This window comes from Thamnophis sirtalis, unplaced genomic scaffold, assembly GCF_051295495.1.
Source record: "Thamnophis sirtalis isolate CommonGarterSnake01/CBP01778 unplaced genomic scaffold, rThaSir2_p1.2 scaffold_3, whole genome shotgun sequence".
NCBI lineage: Eukaryota > Metazoa > Chordata > Lepidosauria > Squamata > Natricidae > Thamnophis > Thamnophis sirtalis.
The window spans coordinates 8,760,627-8,777,866 of record NW_028261383.1 but is presented as its reverse complement, the minus strand read 5'-3'; the positions used below and the strand labels follow the sequence as shown (position 1 = coordinate 8,777,866).

Sequence of the window (17,240 nt, the reverse complement as noted above, 5' to 3'; positions counted from 1 at the left end):
CATTGTTATTTCCATGCTTTCTTTGTCTTATATTGAGAAATAGACTCACATCCAAAGAAGGGACAGAAAAAAGTCCACATTATTTTTCTCTCCCCATTGAGTCTTGAATTCATGATTTGAATACTATTGTTTAAATTAGTGATTATTGTAATTTCCCCCTACCCAGCTCATTTCAAATACAAATGATTGATATTCACTTCCTGGTCCTTATAGAAATCCAGGATGACTTATTTTTTAGAATTGGTTTCTGGGTTACTTTTGAAACATCCTCTTCCTTCTATGGTGATTCCACTTTAATAATTCATTTATTTTCAACCTTGGTTACCGGGCAGATGAAGATTAGTATTGTTACAAATAGTGGTGCATTTGTGATTCTTAACCCAGGAGGGGGACTGTATCAATTCCATCTCCCCAACATTCATTAAAATTAAATGGAGATGGGTGGGTATCATTGGTCTCTGGGTTTGGAGTCAGTATTGGCTTAAGATTCTGTAGGCTTCAAGAGACAAAAGTGGATTAGACTGGAAGAAAATATGCTGATTTTTTTGTTGATGATAATAACGGTCATTTTTACAGAAGTTTATCTATTGCTCATTCAAAAGTGCTATGCTTCATTTTCACCAGTCAAACAAAAATATATTGTATAAAAAGTATACAATATATTTTGCTATTGATGATAGTGATGGGTAAGGATGATAAAATGAACATTTTTTACACCAGAATATCCTCTGATCAGTCTAGAATCCTACGCCATATTTTTGCTATTCAAATGGTCAGCAAGAATTCCCCGCTCTTGCACAATCTCACGCTTGGCTACAACATCCATGACAACTATTTCAGCACTCTTGGCACATCAGATGCCTTGCTGGACATCCTATCTACGGGAGAAGCCAATGTTCCCAACTACAGCTGTGGAAAGAAGGACAACCATTTGGCTCTTTTTGATCGAACTGACGGGGATATCTCCATCCAGATATCAACATTAATAGCCCCCTACAAAATCCCACAGGTTTGTATGTGTACCTCTCTATCTAGTAAATTGAGTGGATTGGTAGGATGAATAAGCAATAAATTCAACTATATATCCCCCATGGAATTCAATCAATCAATCAATCAATCAATCAAACAAACAATCAGAATAGAGCTGGAGGGAATCTTGAAGGTCTGTTAGTCCAACCCCCTGCTCAAGCAGGAAACCCTACACCATTTCAGACAAGTCACTTCCAGTCTCTTCTTAAAAACCTGCAGCGATGAAGCATCCACAACTTGTGAAGGCAAGTTGTTCCATCGGTTAATTGTCCTCACTGTTAGGAAGTTTCTCCTTAATTCCAGGTTGCTTCTCTCTGTGATTAGTTTCTAACCATTGTTTCTTGTCTTGCCTTCCGGCGCTTTGGAAAATAAGCTGACTCCCCTCTTCTTTGTAGCAACTTCTCAAATATTGGAACACTGCTATCATGTCACTCCTAGTCCTTCGTTTCTCTATATTAGCCATACCCAATTCCTGCAACTGTTCCTCATATGTTTTGATCTCCAGGCCTTTAATCATGTTAGTTGCTCTTCTCTGTACTTTTTCCAAAGTCTCAGCATCTGTTTTGTAATTTGGTGACCAAAACTGGATGCAGTATTCTAGATGTGGACTTACTAAGGATTTGTAAAACCTTACTAATACTTCATGTGAATTCAAGAGCTGCTTTTCTCCATGACCACTCTAGGTATGTTATCTCGGCATGGGTTTGATATTGGAAGGGGGAGCACTCAAGCAACCCTATAATTTAATGACCACATCCCCATTACTTTAGGGGCTTCTGCTGCACACCTGTGAAGGTCAGGAGGGGCTTTGTGTCCAATCAAAGAGTCTTCTGTACAAAAGGAAGCACTGATTGAAACTTTTGTTTTATATATCAGCTTAACCAAAATAATGATATTTTCAATGATGCACAAATTCCAGATTTGTGAAAGGAATCCCAGTGGCTTATATTACCTAAAGTTTATAAGAAATATATGCTTTTGGACTTACTACTACCATTAATTAGCCAATTTATTTATCTCTATCTATCTCCATCCATCCATCCATCCATCCATCCATCCACCTACCCATCCAACCACCCACCTACCTACCTATCTAATCTATCTATCCAATCTATCTATCTTGATAGAGATAGATAGATAGAGATTGTACATACAGAGATAGTGATAGAGAAAGAGATAGATAGATAGATAGATAGATAGATAGATAGATAGATAGATAGATAAAGCTATAGATATGGAGAGATAGAGATAGATAGAGATATAGAGATAGATAGATAGATATAGATGTTATATTTGTGCTGATAAATAAATAAAGTGAGACTAGTATAGATCTATTTCAAGCTATTTAGCTCTCATCAGCTAGCCATACCCTTACTGGGAATTGAGCCTGTGCTGTATTGCCTCTAAGGCAGATGTGTTAACCATTGAGCCACAGAGCTCGACGCCTTATCAGCCAGCCAGGGTGAAAGGTATCTATTTAGATTTTACAACCCCCGGTATGCCCAAATATGGGAGGAAGATCACTACTTCCATTCTCTGTCCTTCAGCTCGTCACAAGAGACCATCCAGACAGAACCCAATATTTTTTTACTGTTGCCTTTTTGTTACATTTGATTATATTTGTGCTGATAAATAAATAAAGGGAGACTAGTATAGATCTATTTCAAGCTATTTAGCTCTCATCAGCTAGCCATACCCTTACTGGGAATCGAGCCTGTGCTGTATTGCCTCTAAGGCAGATGTGTTAACCATTGAGCCACAGAGCTCGACGCCTTATCAGCCAGCCAGGGTGAAAGGTATCTATTTAGATTTTACAACCCCCGGTATGCCCAAATATGGGAGGAAGATCACTACTTCCATTCTCTGTCCTTCAGCTCGTCACAAGAGACCATCCAGACAGAACCCAATATTTTTTTACTATTGCCTTTTTGTTACATTTGATTATATTTGTGCTGATAAATAAATAAAGGGAGACTAGTATAGATCTATTTCAAGCTATTTAGCTCTCATCAGCTAGCCATACCCTTACTGGGAATCGAGCCTGTGCTGTATTGCCTCTAAGGCAGATGTGTTAACCATTGAGCCACAGAGCTCGACGCCTTATCAGCCAGCCAGGGTGAAAGGTATCTATTTAGATTTTACAACCCCCGGTATGCCCAAATATGGGAGGAAGATCACTACTTCCATTCTCTGTCATTCGGCTCGTCACAAGAGACCATCCAGACAGAACCCAATATTTTTTTACTGTTGCCTTTTTGTTACATTTGTTATATTTGTGCTGATAAATAGATATAGATACATATACATATAGAGAGATAGACATAGAGGTAAAGATATATAGATATAGATTTAGAGTTAGAGAAAGATACATAAATAGATAGATATGGATATATATAGATAGGTATAGCTATAGATAGATATAGATAGATAGACTCTGTTTTCCTGAAAATACCACATGTCCTAAAACTAAGGCCATACCAGATTTTTGTGGTGGGCAAAAATATAAATCCTCCCCCCAAAATGAGCCCTAGTGAAGGGGTGAGTTTAGCCAGAACAAGGGGCAGCCCTTCCCTTCCCCTGTCATTTTATGGCGTCTTGGCCCCTTAATCGGATCAATTGGGCTGCTCCGTTCACAAAACAGCTGATTCGCAGGTACTGCTCAGGCCTCTGTCTCCAGCAAACACCGGTCGCTTGTGGCTGCAAAAGAAGCCAGAGCCCAAGCAACACACCCCAAATGCCTCATGCCCTCCTTGCCTAACGGTGACAGTCACAGCTCGCAATTCCGTCCATGGAACAGGAAAAGAAGGCACGGAAATCAATACACCTGGGACATTGGAAGAAGCCATGCGAGGAGACACTGCTGCCGAAGGAAATCTCCCCCCCACAATCTTCCCCTGAAGATTGTCCTTTCAAAGAGGAGTTTCACCAGGATGAAGGCGACACAAACGCTGCCTTCAGCCACCTCCTCATGGTGGTGGGGAGATTTCCTGCACTTTGGCAGCAGCGTCTTCTCCCAGGGCTTCTTCCGATGTCCCAAGTGTATGGATTTTAATGCCTACAGGAGGTCGCTTCTTACCTGCATATTCACATTGAAAGCTCAAAATGGGGCGTTTTTGCGAACGGCTTGAAAATGGGGAGGGAGATATTCCTGCCTCTCCCCTCTTTTCTGAAGGTCAGCACAGACTGATAACAGGATAAGAGACAAACCCTCCATCCTCAGTGATGTGCGGTGAGGTTCATGGCTGGTGAGGCAGCATTCTTTTAGACTTGTGGACTTCAACTCCCAGAATTCCACAGCCAGGCATGCTCAGTTCTGATTTTAAGCAACAGCATTTGTTTTTCTAAACTTATTTGCTAAATAAGTTTTCTTCTTTCTTTTTCTTTTTCTTCTCCCTTCCCCTCCTTCCTCCCTCTCTTTCCCCCCCTCTCACACACACACAAAGTTGCACCAGGATTCAGAAAATGTAGATTTTCCTCCTCAGCCCATGTTATCAATACCACTAGCAGCATTTTGGCTGGCAGGTGTAAGTAGAAGTGGAAATTCATTCTACTGAAAACATTGTTTTTGCTTATGATTGGATAATTAAAATTTTAGAAGACCCATAGTCTTAGAGTGTTACATAGAGCATAAACTAAAGAACTGTCTCAATATGCTCCCTCCCTAAGGTGACCAGACATAACGCTTTTGGCGGGACACCCCCGCTTTTTGATGCATTTTCCCGCGTCCCGCCCGCTTTTTTAAAAGGCACGCTTTTTTTGGTGCTGGCAGCTCCCGCCCATCAGCTGCTGGGCTGGCTCATCGTTCTGTTCTATGCTACCTACAAATTTAAGCCAGCCCAGCCTGCCGCTCACTGATTTGATTGGCTGGACTCCAGCCAATCAGTGAGCTGGCCAACCAGCTCACTGATTGGCTGGACTCCTTAGCTGAGGACGCAGAGGAGTCTCCATTTTATTTTGTCTTTCTTGTTGGGGTTGCAGCTGCGCTTACTGGTGGTGAGTAAAATTAATCATGTTTTGTAAAAAATTTTACTCGGGAGTAAATTTTACTTACTCCCGAGTAAAAATTTTACTCAGGAGTAAAATTTACTCCCGAGTAAAATTTTTACTCGGGAGTAAAAAGCGGCTGCCGGTCGCGCAGAGAACTTCCACGTGGTTCCATCCAGACTTGCCGCCCGTGCTGGCTGGGAACTCCGCAAAGCCAAAGGGGGAGAAGGCAGGGGGCTGTCTCCTCCTCCCAGCCCAGCAAACAGTCCTTTTTTCAGCTGTGCAGACAACTTCCACGTGGCTCTCGCAGCCCGGCAGAAGCATTTTTTCGGGGGAGGGCTCTGCCTTAAGCAAGAATTGCATTAAAGACCAGAGCAACAGATATTTCCTTATTTGCCTGGAGAGACAAATAATTCCTAGGGATACTTGCCATGTTCTTTCATCACCATGACGATCTTATTTTTTTGAGCTAAATGTATTTTTCCAGTTTGAATTGGGCATAATCTTTTTTTATTGATCCACTGTCAGGAAGAGGGATTATAATTTAAAACAGATGATTTCAGTGGCATCTTTTTTATTAATTTAAATTTCTTTCCGTTCTCCATACCCATCTTCTTGTATCAAATAATAGCTGTGGATTCATTTAAGTGTATATGTTTGAAGCAGTGCAGGAAATCTTGAAAACTTATGAATTTCTCTCCCCTCTGTGGCATTAGGCCTTAGTATCTGATTTGCTATATAACTTAGCAGTAGTTATTAGCACTCTTGGTGAATGATTCCCTTTTCTCAAATTATCTTGAACAATAGTTTGCAGTGTTTTCATATCTTGCACCCAGCTTTTTAAATTTATTATTAAATAATTTGTATTCTATCAGGGGCTTTCAGCAGTTTACAGCAACAAAAATGCCAAATAAAATTATATTATTATAAAATCATTGTAACAATTCCACAAAAACAATAAAAAGAAAATCCAGTGATAAAACCATATTAAATCCCAATGGCTCTAGAAGACAGAATAATTTGTACAGCCTTCCTGAATGGACAGCAGGTTAGGGCTCCCTGCTCTTGGGGGAGGTTTCCAAAGGATGGGCACCTGCTGAAACCTTCCTCCTGAGAAAGCCCTACCTTTGTCATGAATGGGATTACAGGGCCTCCCCAGAAGATATTTAAAGCTCTGGTAAGATAGCTTTGAGGGGGGTGGTCTTTAAATATTTGGACTTTAAGCTGATTTTGGAACATCTGTAAATTTGAAAGCACCAAAAATGCTATTGGCTTGTTTCCAGATGAGTCATTTACTGTAAGGAGTATAGGCTCAATGTATTTTAAAATAATATTTTATTTATTGTGCATATGATTTTTTAAAATAGTGGTATTCTGTGTTGATTCTTTTTTTAAATTGTCTTAGACTATTTAAAAAAAGATTCTATCCAAAATAAATTGAAACAAGCCATTTTTAAAATTTCTATGCACAATACTTTGAAATGGACTCAGGAGTCATGATTGACACTGAGTGAATTTGCACTTTTAATAATCAGGAAGATACAATGGCATTGAAAAAAGTGACTGATGACCATTTTTCACACTTAGTGACCATTTTCACACTTAGCGACCGTTGTGGCATCCTCATGGTTACGCGATCAAAATGTTGATGTTTGGCAACGGATTCGTATTTCTGATGATAGTTTGAAATGGTGACAGTATAAATTATTGCTGGTGTAATACTTAACAATGGTTTTTAAGGATTTCTTTTATTTATAGAATACCTTTTTTATTATTTTGGGCGGATTTTTACTTTTAAATTGTTTATAAAATGTATTTACTACAAGAAATGTTCCTTTTTGCAAATGTGATCTTTGCAAATCTTTGTGATGCAATATGTTCAGACCAGGTTTATGTGTCTCAAAGTGGCTGCTATTCTATGGGCAGGCCAGGTTGGTGCAAGGCAGCTTTGCCAGATTTGGTGTGTTTCACCCTCATTGAATTTTATATCGTATAAATAATGGAAGGAGGAAGGAAGAGAAAAAAGGCGGAAGGGAGTGAGTGAGGAAAGAAGAGGATGGAAGGAGGGAGGAAGGAAGGAAGAGAGGGAAAGAGCAGAAGACAGATAAGGTGAAGGTAGATAAGCAAGAGGAATGAAGGAAGAAGTGAGGAGTCTCGAGGAGGGGGAAAACATTTAGTGACCAAAGTTACAATGGCATTGAAAAAAGCGACCATTGAGACCATTTTTCACACTTAGCGACCGTTGCGACCATTTTTCACACTTAGCGACCGTTGCAGCATCCTCATGGTCACGTGATCAAAATTTTGTTTGGCAACAGATTCGTATTTATGCTGGTTTCAGTGTCCTGGGGTGACCTTTTGACAAAAAAATTTTTTTTTAATCAAGCCCCCCCCCCCCCCCCCCGTCAAGGGTGTCCCTCTTTTCCAATCTGAAAATCTGGTCACCTTATCCCTCCCCCTCTCTCAAACACACACACACAGACACAAAGTTGCACCAGGAGGATTAAGTTTGACCCCTCCCTCCAACCCACACATACACGTACCTTTTCCAGGTGTTTCAAACAGTTAAGCACTAAGCAGAGTCATCCATGGTGACTCTGGCAGCAACTAGCTCAGCCTTTTTCCTTTTACATTTTTCTTCTTTTCATGATGACAGTGGTGAGGCTTTGCCTCCCCTGCCTCCCCTGACTGCACGTCCCTGCCCCTCCCCATTTTCAAGAGGTTTGAAAAATGCCACATTCCAAGCCTTCACATTATCCAGGATTGCAGGATTGAAGGCATGCAGGAGGGAGGATTTTGTCTCTTATCCTGTTTTCATTCTGTGACCTTCAGAACAGGGGGAGAAGCAGGAATAACCCCCTCCATATTTTCAAACGGTTTGCAAAAATGTTCCAGCCTTCAGCATATTGCAGGATAGAAGGCTCGGAATGAGGCATTTTTGCGAACGGCTTGAAAATGGGGAGGGAAGATTTTCCTTCCTTTTACCCTGTTCTGAAACTCAGCACAGACTCAGAACAGGATAAGAGGCAAATTACCCTCACCCCCCTTTCCTGGCAATCGTTCTTTCCTTGGGATCTCAGGGCAGAGGAACATCTCCCAAATCCTCTATCCGAAGCTTTCTCTGCGTTTGTGCAGAATTCCCAAGGAAAGGATGGTGTGTGGGTGGGTGTGAAAGAGATCCCTAACCCACCCACCCCCAAGGCAGCCACATCTCTCTACTAACCTGCTTTCCTGCTCCATTCTCCACTGCCACGTGCAGGGCAAGAAAAGTAGTTTGTGGGACTACTTCCAACTTTATGAGATTTTTTGGGGGGGGAGGGGGAGAAAACTTGGAAGGTATTTTCTGGTTTTTTTTTTTTTTTTTTTTTTTTTTTTTACCATAGGGACACAGTCTACTTTTCATGTCCTCCACGTGGAGCAGAGAATGGAGCTGGAAAGCAAGTTAGTGAAGGAATGTGACTGCCTTGGTGTGTGTGTGTGTGTGTGTGTGTGTGTGTGTGTGTTCGTTCATTCTACCAGGAAGAGCCCCCCGCCCCCGCGCAAGGCTAGAGCAGGTTCCACGGCCAGTAAGCAGAGCATGCGAAGTCCAGGGTGCAAGGAGAATTTGGGTCATTGTGGCCTCAGGCAAGCAGATGGTGGGACAGAGAGGGTGGGGCTGGTGGGGTTGTTACTTCCTGCACCTGAAAAATAATAAGCCCTCCCCCTCTAATAAGCCCAAGGCCATATTTTGTGGATCAAAAAATATAAGACCCTGTCGTATTTTCGGGGAAGCACGGTAGATAGATACAAATATAGATAGATATAGATATAGACAGATATAGCTAGATCTAAACATTAATAAGTAGCATGCTAGAATTATAGCCCAATTAATGTAATAGATATTATGGCTAAAACAATATATCTTGTTCCTCTTGAATAAAGTTCAGAGTGAAAAGATAAAGAGTGTATTATTGAAGAAAAACAAAGAAGACAAACACATACACGTTCATATATAATGTCATTCAAACAGTTCAGTTAAAGTATGCAAATATGGGTCTAATTGCAGAAAAATATCAGGGTGGTACAGTTATGATTTGCATTGTTTAATTCTTTCTTATTTAATTTGTGTTTCTTTTATTGTACTGTATATTCTGGCCTTGTTAATGTTCTGTGTTTAATATTTTGTATCTTGATATGGTCTTCTGGCTAATCAACAATACAATATTATAATGTGTTCATGACAAAAGAAGTTGATTTATTGAAAGCTAATAACTGAGTCCTAAATACAGCACTCTTCATTGTTTTTCAGATCCGTGCAACTGCTTCAGAAGCTCTGAGTGATAAAAGTCAATTCCCTTTTTTCTACCACATGCTCCCCAAATTAGGGAATATGTACCCAGGAATTGTCCAGATGCTCCTCCATTTTGGATGGTCTTTGATTGGTTTCTTTGCTTCAGACACAGAGAGTGGGGTGAACTTCATGAGGACTTTGACACCTCTGCTTGTCAGGAATGGAATTTGTGTTGTTATATCCCAACTTGTCTCAACCCCTGAACGTACAGCACCCCTCAGGGATGCCCTCTCTAAGTGGAAACAAGTCAATGTCTTTGTTCACTTTGTAGAATTTTTTTCGCTTTTGGACAGAATTTGTCTTTTTCATTCAACACTTCAAAGCTTGCTAGAACCCATTGAAGGAAAAGTCTGGATAATTGCAGGCTATGGGAGAATGCAAATAAGAAGACACACGTTCCTCAAATATGTCCATAGTGTTTGGAACTTCGGTTTTCAGTGGAAAAAAAGGCCAAACGATGGTTCCTTTGAACCAGATTTCTTACTGGAACCACAGTTCACGAATCAGTCTTTTCGATGTTCTTTTTTAGAAGACAACATTTCTGTCAAAGGCCGGAGAAGATGCACTCAGACATCACCACTGAAGACCAAAATGGAAAGAAACGCGATGTGGAATCGATATAACAGGCATGTTTATGCTATGATTAATACTCTGGCCCATGCCTTGAATGCTGCCTATTCCTCCATACACAAGAGGAGAAGGAAAGGGCAAGAAGAGAGGCTGGGGACTCAAAGGCTGCAGCCATGGCAGGTATGGATGGAGTGCCGATAAAGATCCATGTACCTCTCTTTAATTTCTCCGTAAAAATAGGACAAGGTGAATACATTGACATATAGTAGAAATACACCAAGGGGAGGAGGAGTGGGATAGAAGGAAGAGGGGTAGAGAGGGCGGGAGAGAGGATGGGAGGGAGGGTGAGAAGGAAGGGAGGGAGTGGACGGGGAGAGAGGAGTGGTAGAGGGGGAGGGGAAGTAGGGTAGAGGGGAATGATGGAAGGAAGATAGTAAGTTGGAGGGGGGCGGAAGAAAGAGCTGTATGGAGAGCGGAAGAGGTATATTGGGTTTCTATTTGAGTCTTATTTTTGAGTTTGAGTTTTATTTTATTTATATTTCTGGGGGTATTGCTGACAAAAGGAACTGCTGTGATTATTGTTTAATGTTGTATGGCCCCGGTTATGCACAGTATATATGTGACTGTATGAAAATGAAAAATGGAAAATGAAAACATTTTAACAATGAAAAAAAAAGATCCATGTACCTTATTTTCTTTGGAGAAAGACAAAGGAGGAAGGGAACCATCTCAACCTTTTTGAGTTTCAAAGAGCCAACACCTTTGACCACAATCCTCACACCAACCTAATCATTTGTGGATAGTTTTCCAAAGAACGGGTACTGTGCCATATGTATTTTGATATTAAACAGTGTTAATTTTACATTAATTATGTATGCATTTTAAAATATATTCCTGTCTTCATGAATTTGTGATCAGCATTTTAGAATTTTATCTTCATAAATTTGATGACCATCTAGTACAGGGATGTCAAACTCAAGACATGGGGGCCAGATCCAGCCCATAGGGTGTTTAGATTTGACCAGTGGGGCTGCCATGTAAATAGCGAAAGACTGGCCTGCAGTGCCTCTACCAGGAAAAACGGAGCTCGGGAGGGCCATATGCGGCCCTTCCGGGCTCAGTTTTTTGGCTATGACGGTCTCCTGCAGCCCTCTGCCAGCTCTGTTTTCACTGGCAGAGGACTGGAAGAGGATCCCCTCCAGCACTGTCTGGGACACCACAGGTACCCCCGACACAAGTGGCATCGAGCTGGCCATGCCCACCCTGACCATGGCCACCACAGCCTTGTCCCCCCCTGGCCCTCCGAGGTCAAACACAACCCCTGATGCGGCCCTCAATCAACTTGAGTCTGTCATCTTCATTCTGGAATAAGAGCAAACATCTGTTGCAATATGATATAAACTGAAACATCTTTCAGTTATTGGAAGAGTGCTGTATCCTCCTTTCTCCAGCCAAGAGATTCTGTCCATTGTAAAAGGTGCTCCCAGATTCCATTCGATTTTCATCCCTATAGTCGAACATGACTCTTCTCCTTGTTGCCTTTCCTCAAGGATAAGACTAACTCCTTTGATTTCTTCCTTGGTTTCATTGCCCATCTCTAAAGCTGATCCAGTAGTTCTACAATGTCTTCTCAAAGGAGGATGTCTGCCAGGGGACTTTGTACTCGAGTCAATTTCTCTCCAAACCAGAACATTTACTTCTAAGATTTTTGTGGATGCATTTTTCTTCTTTCCATGAGCATCACATTCCCAACTCACGCTTGCTTTGCAATCTACTATGGTGTTATCCTTTCCACAAATATTCTTATCAAATGTAGTTAGATATCGATGTGGACATAGACATAGAATAGTAGAGTTGAAATGGAACACTGCACCATTTCAGATATATGGTTCTTCAGTCAAAAGCCACCACTGATGGAGTACCTACAACTTCTGAAGGGTACTCCAGAATATCTCTCCATCTCCATATCTCTCTCTCTCTCTGTCTCTGCATGTGTAAAAAAATTTCTTTTTCTCTTTTGAGGATAGTGATAACACTTGTTCTGCCAACTCAGGATATTTTCAAGTTAGACAACTATAGAAGAAATATTCAAATCTGGAAAGACCATGTGGGATAGACCTCACCCCCAAGGTTTCAGCTTTTAACATTCCTGGATTTTTTCCCCTAGTTCCATCCATTTTTGAACAAGAATGAGTTTTGCAATCTTTCCCACATGAAAATGTACTTGGACCAAAATGGTGATGTGGCCGCAGATCTGGACATCCTAAGCTTCATAGTTCTCTCTGGGGAGGATCCCATTAAACAGCAACTAGGGGTTTTGGAAAGAGAGACACTTACTATCGATCAAGATGCTATTTCACAGCTAAAGTTGCTCAACAAGGTGAATGAAATTCTGGTGTCTTTTCCCTGTTTTCCAAAGCCTTAGGACACATTTCAAGTGGCTAAGCCTATTCACCAAATAGGCTTCAATGAAAATGGAATTTGGAGAGTATATAACCCTTATAGTTTTTATTAAAGTGTCTTACGAGGGTTCAATAGAATTGACAAAGTGTCTTTTAGATGCCGTGATATGAAACGTGGTCTTTAAATTGATTTAGTCCATGTCTAATGTGGGATGCTGGGTGATGATCGTTTAGGACACAGATCATGGCCATAGGAAAACAGGCCCATTTTTGGCAAAAAACGAGACCCACAAGGTGGGGTTTGGGGAGGCCAAAAATGGCCATATTCGGTGTATGAGATGCACTGACATTTCCATCCTCTTTTAAGGGTGGGGAAAGTGTGTCTTATACTTTGAAAAATACTGTAAAAAGTTCTTATTTACCTAACTGAAGTCCAGCAACTATTTGACTAATGTTCATGTCTACCTTCATTTTTCAATGATGGTTATTTCTAACATATTTCATTTGGCATTCCTTGTGTTTCTCCTTAGACTCTGCCTCAGTGGAGATGTGTGGAAAATTGTCAGCCTGGATATTTCAAGAGGGCTAGAAAAGGAGAGCCAGTTTGCTGCTATGACTGCGTTCCTTGTCCAGAAGGGACCATCTCCACTCAGGAAGGTGGGTCACACCAGAGGAAAGGGTAGTGGATCCATCCAGAGCACAAAGCAGATTCCTGGTCTCGCCAAAACCCCTTTTATTAAGTGAACGTGAATCCCTCTCATTCACATTCAGCATAGGCATGGCAAACAGTCTTTCAAAGGTGAATTTATGACCATGGCAGCTGGGAAAGCTGCCATGCAGTGCAGTGCAAGGAAAGACTTGGCACAGAGTCTCTGAGATTCATGGATAGATCTTCACACTCCTGAAATGAATTAATAAACAAATGAACAAATTGTTTCTTGCAAAAGCCCACTCTCCTTTCAGACCCTGATTTCTGAGCTGTTTTTTTTTTCTGACAGCTCTGCGCATGCACACACTGGGAACAGGCTCCAGCTGTTCCTCTGCCTCACTGCTGTCTAGCTCTGAATGCAGTTGAGAACTGCCAGTTGGCCTTGGCCCTATCTCTGCCTTCAATACAGAGCCCTCATCTGAGCCTTCCCCAGCCTGCAGGAGCGGCCCATGTTTCTCCTCAACCTCCTCATTCTCCAACTGTGCTGCCAGCTTCCCTGGCCACTGGTGGGCCACAATAAAGAATAGACAGAGAAGAACTTGCCATAAAATTGTGAAGAGGTCATCTGTGTGAAAGAAGGAACATAAATTAAATTTACTATTATTAGGGGTAAAATCTGCCTCTTTTATTTTTAGGGCTTTAATTTTCCATACTATGGATTAAGAGGTAAGCTACAGTTACAACAACAACAACAACAAAGGGATACAGTTGTGGTTCTAAAAGGGGAAACAAAGCCTTACTTCCTCTATTCAGATGAAAAGGAATCAGATCTAAGAGAAAACAGGGAGAAACAGAAACCAACTAATCAACTTTATTTATTTTATATGGTGCAAAAGAATACAGCATTAATTAAAATTAGCAGAAACAGGATATAAAAATGTTTATCAAAATATAAAACACCAGAATGGTTAATTATTTGAAAAATGTGTAATAGAAATAATGGGTTCTATCTCTCTCTCTCTCTCTCTCTCTCTCTCTCTCTCTCTCTCTCTCTCTCTCTCTCTCTCTCTCTCTCTCTCTCTCTCTCTATATATATATATATATATATATATATATATATATATATATATATATATATATATATATATATATATATATATATATATATCTATCTCTCTATCTCTCTATCTCTCTATCTCTCCATCTCTCTATCTACCTCTCTACCTCTCTACCTCTCTACCTCTCTACCTCTCTATCTCTCTATCTCTCTATCTCTCTATCTCTCTATCTCTATCTCTCTATCTCTCTATCTCTCTATCTCTCTATCTCTCTATCTCTCTATCTCTCTATCTCTCTATCTCTCTATCTCTCTATCTCTCTATCTCTCTATCTCTCTATCTCTCTATCTCTCTATCTCTCTCTCTCTATCTCTCTATCTCTCTATCTCTCTATCTCTCTATCTCTCTATCTCTCTATCTCTCTATCTCTATGAATCAATTATATCTATAGTGAATTTGACTTGACACTATACATATAATTCATTCGTTTTCCTGTCTAATACAGGATTAGGATAAATAAATATCAGGACAACAACAGGTTATCAGCCACTTATGATTAAAATTAAATTATGTATGAGCAGTTACTAGAATGGCTAAACCTATGGTGGATATCTAGACTGTTTAGCCATTGGGCAGGGAGCCTTCTGATAGTGTGTTCTATCTCAATATGATATAAAGTTTGTGAGATATTCCCACAGTCACTGTTAGGATTATCAAACTGTCTCCATTTGTATTTTGAATATTGGCACCTGCCATGCTTGCTCAGTATCATTTGACATCCAAAGAAGATATTTATTGAAATGTGAAAATAGATATAAAAGAAATATTATTTTTTGTTTTCTCAGATACTGAAAAATGCACCAAGTGCCCATATGATCAATATCCAACTGAGAATAGAGTCCAATGTATCCCAAAAAGAATAACCTTCCTGTCCTATGAGGAACATCTGGGCATCATCCTGGTGTCCTTTGCCCTACTCTTGTTCCTAAGCACAGGATTTATTTTAATCATATTCATTAAATATCTAGAAACCCCCATTGTCAAAGCCAACAACCGGGACCTGTCCTATATCCTCCTGGTCTCCCTTCTGCTTTGCTTCTTGTCTTCATTTCTCTTCATTGGACAGCCAAGGAAAGCCACTTGTCTTCTCCGACAAACAGTGTTCAGCATTGTCTTCTCAATAGCAGTGTCTTCTGTGTTGGCCAAAACTATCACAGTGGTGCTAGCATTCCTAGCCTCAAAACCAGGGAACAATGTGAGAAGATGGTTGGGGAAGAGCTTGGCCAACTCCATCATTCTTTCTGGTTCTGCTGGCCAAATTTTCATCTGTGCCACATGGCTTGGAGTTTCTCCTCCATTCCCTGATTCTGACTTCCATTCTCAACCTGGAATGATCATCTTGCAATGCAATGAAGGCTCTGTCACCATGTTTTATGTTGTCCTTGGCTACATGTGTTTCCTAGCTGCCATTTGTTTCACTGTAGCTTTCCTGGCCAGGAATCTGCCTGGGGCCTTCAATGAAGCCAAGTTGATCACCTTCAGCATGCTGGTCTTCTGCAGCGTCTGGGTGTCCTTTCTGCCAACTTACCTGAGCACCAAAGGAAAGTCCATGGTGATTGTGCAGGTCTTCTCCATCTTGACCTCCAGTGCTGGTCTGCTGGGCTGTATCTTCTTCCCAAAGTGCTACATTATTACCCTAAGGCCAGATCTAAACACTAAGGAACATCTCATGATAAAAGTAGGGAAATGACTGAAATTGTTAATTAGGCTCAAACATTTAATTTTTTGACTGCAGTTATTAAGGCATTTTTTTATTTTTCCTTTGCATCAATGTGAAAATTAAGCTTATTTAAAACTGAAGGAAATAAACATATGAAGAATATAATACTAATGAAATTCCAACATAATCAGCAAACAATCAAATGAACCAATTAGTAATTAAAATTGGCATGCAACCAGGGATGAACAAGCTAATAGGACAAGTATCTATCTATATAAAAATGGTCTGTTGTGCCTTAAATTAGCTTCTGCTGTACTACCTTAAAATGTCTTCTACTGTACAGCACAGTACCAACATTAGAAATTACGCTTCTGGGGGCACAGGGAAAACATTTTAAACTAATTTAATTGTTGACAAAATTAGGGTTCAGGGAGAGGTTGCTCTCGCATTCTTCACAGTACATCACAAGATGGTTCCCTTTGGTAAGGGGGGAAATGCAACATTAGAAATTATGTTTGGTCCAGACATTTCCCCCATATAAATAAATACTTGGGCAATGCTGAGTTATTGACTAGTATTAACATAATATTAACAGCTGAATAGAAGAGACAAGAAAGAGGGAAGGATTCTAGAATGTTTGGCTTGGTGCTTTATAGTCACTCTGCCAACCAAGGTTTGGTGGGAGGGGAAGGGGATGGATTGGCAATAAAACTCTGTGTTTCTGTGTGTGTGTGTGTGATGGGAAATAGGGAGTGTGTGTGTGTGATAGGTGAAAAAGACTAGAGCTGTCTGGATCCAGTTTGTACTAACACTCCAAGGCCAGGCCCCTCGAGAAAGTATTGTTGCAGCCTGCCAGTGACCAGTGGAGCTGGCAGCAGATTTGGACAGTGTGGAGGTTGGGGTGGAACATGAGCCAGTGCTGGAGTATGGAAGGCAGAGATGGGGCTAGGGCCATCTGACAGCTATCAACTGCCTTTGGAGTCAGACATCAGTGAGGCAGATGAACAGTTGGAGCCTGTTCCCAGTGTGCACATGTGCAGAGTTGCCAGTCAAAGGGAACAGCTAAAGAACAAGGGTTGACTTGGGCCACAGGTGGACAGGTGGACAGTGAATGGCCCCTCCCATAGGGAATAAAAGAGGAGCAAAAGGGGAATGGAGTTTGCCCAAGACAATTAGTCCATTCCTGCATTCTTGCCAAGTATTGCAGCATCTTAAAGATATCAGCCTGGCCACTCTCCAAGCCTGATAAAGTTTGGTAATTGCGAACTATCTTGAAAGACTGTGGGAGAGGAAAGACTTTGTTGGAGAGGAATTCACTGTAAATTAAATAAAAGAAGTTTATCGGGATGGGGACTCAGCTTTCTGCCGCCAGGAAGCCTAGGTTAGAACAAATATGTTGATTATCTCAAAATATCTCATCATTCTCAAAACACTTTGGCAAGCTCCAATTAGCTGCAAATATACTTGTCATAGGGAGGGGTGAGGAATGAGGTTCAGG

The 17,240-nt window shown here is 40.9% G+C and overlaps 1 protein-coding gene across 1 annotated transcript; it reads left to right on the top strand.

Annotated features, from left to right (window-relative positions):
• Positions 1-682: 682 nt before the first annotated feature.
• On the top strand, positions 683-15,772 carry LOC148047102 (vomeronasal type-2 receptor 26-like). The gene is made up of 4 exons (XM_087707940.1): positions 683-1,009; positions 12,102-12,293; positions 12,846-12,972; positions 14,868-15,772. Exons 1-4 carry the CDS (start codon positions 683-685, stop codon positions 15,770-15,772), a joined length of 1,551 nt encoding a protein of 516 aa, XP_087564066.1.
• Positions 15,773-17,240: the final 1,468 nt, after the last annotated feature.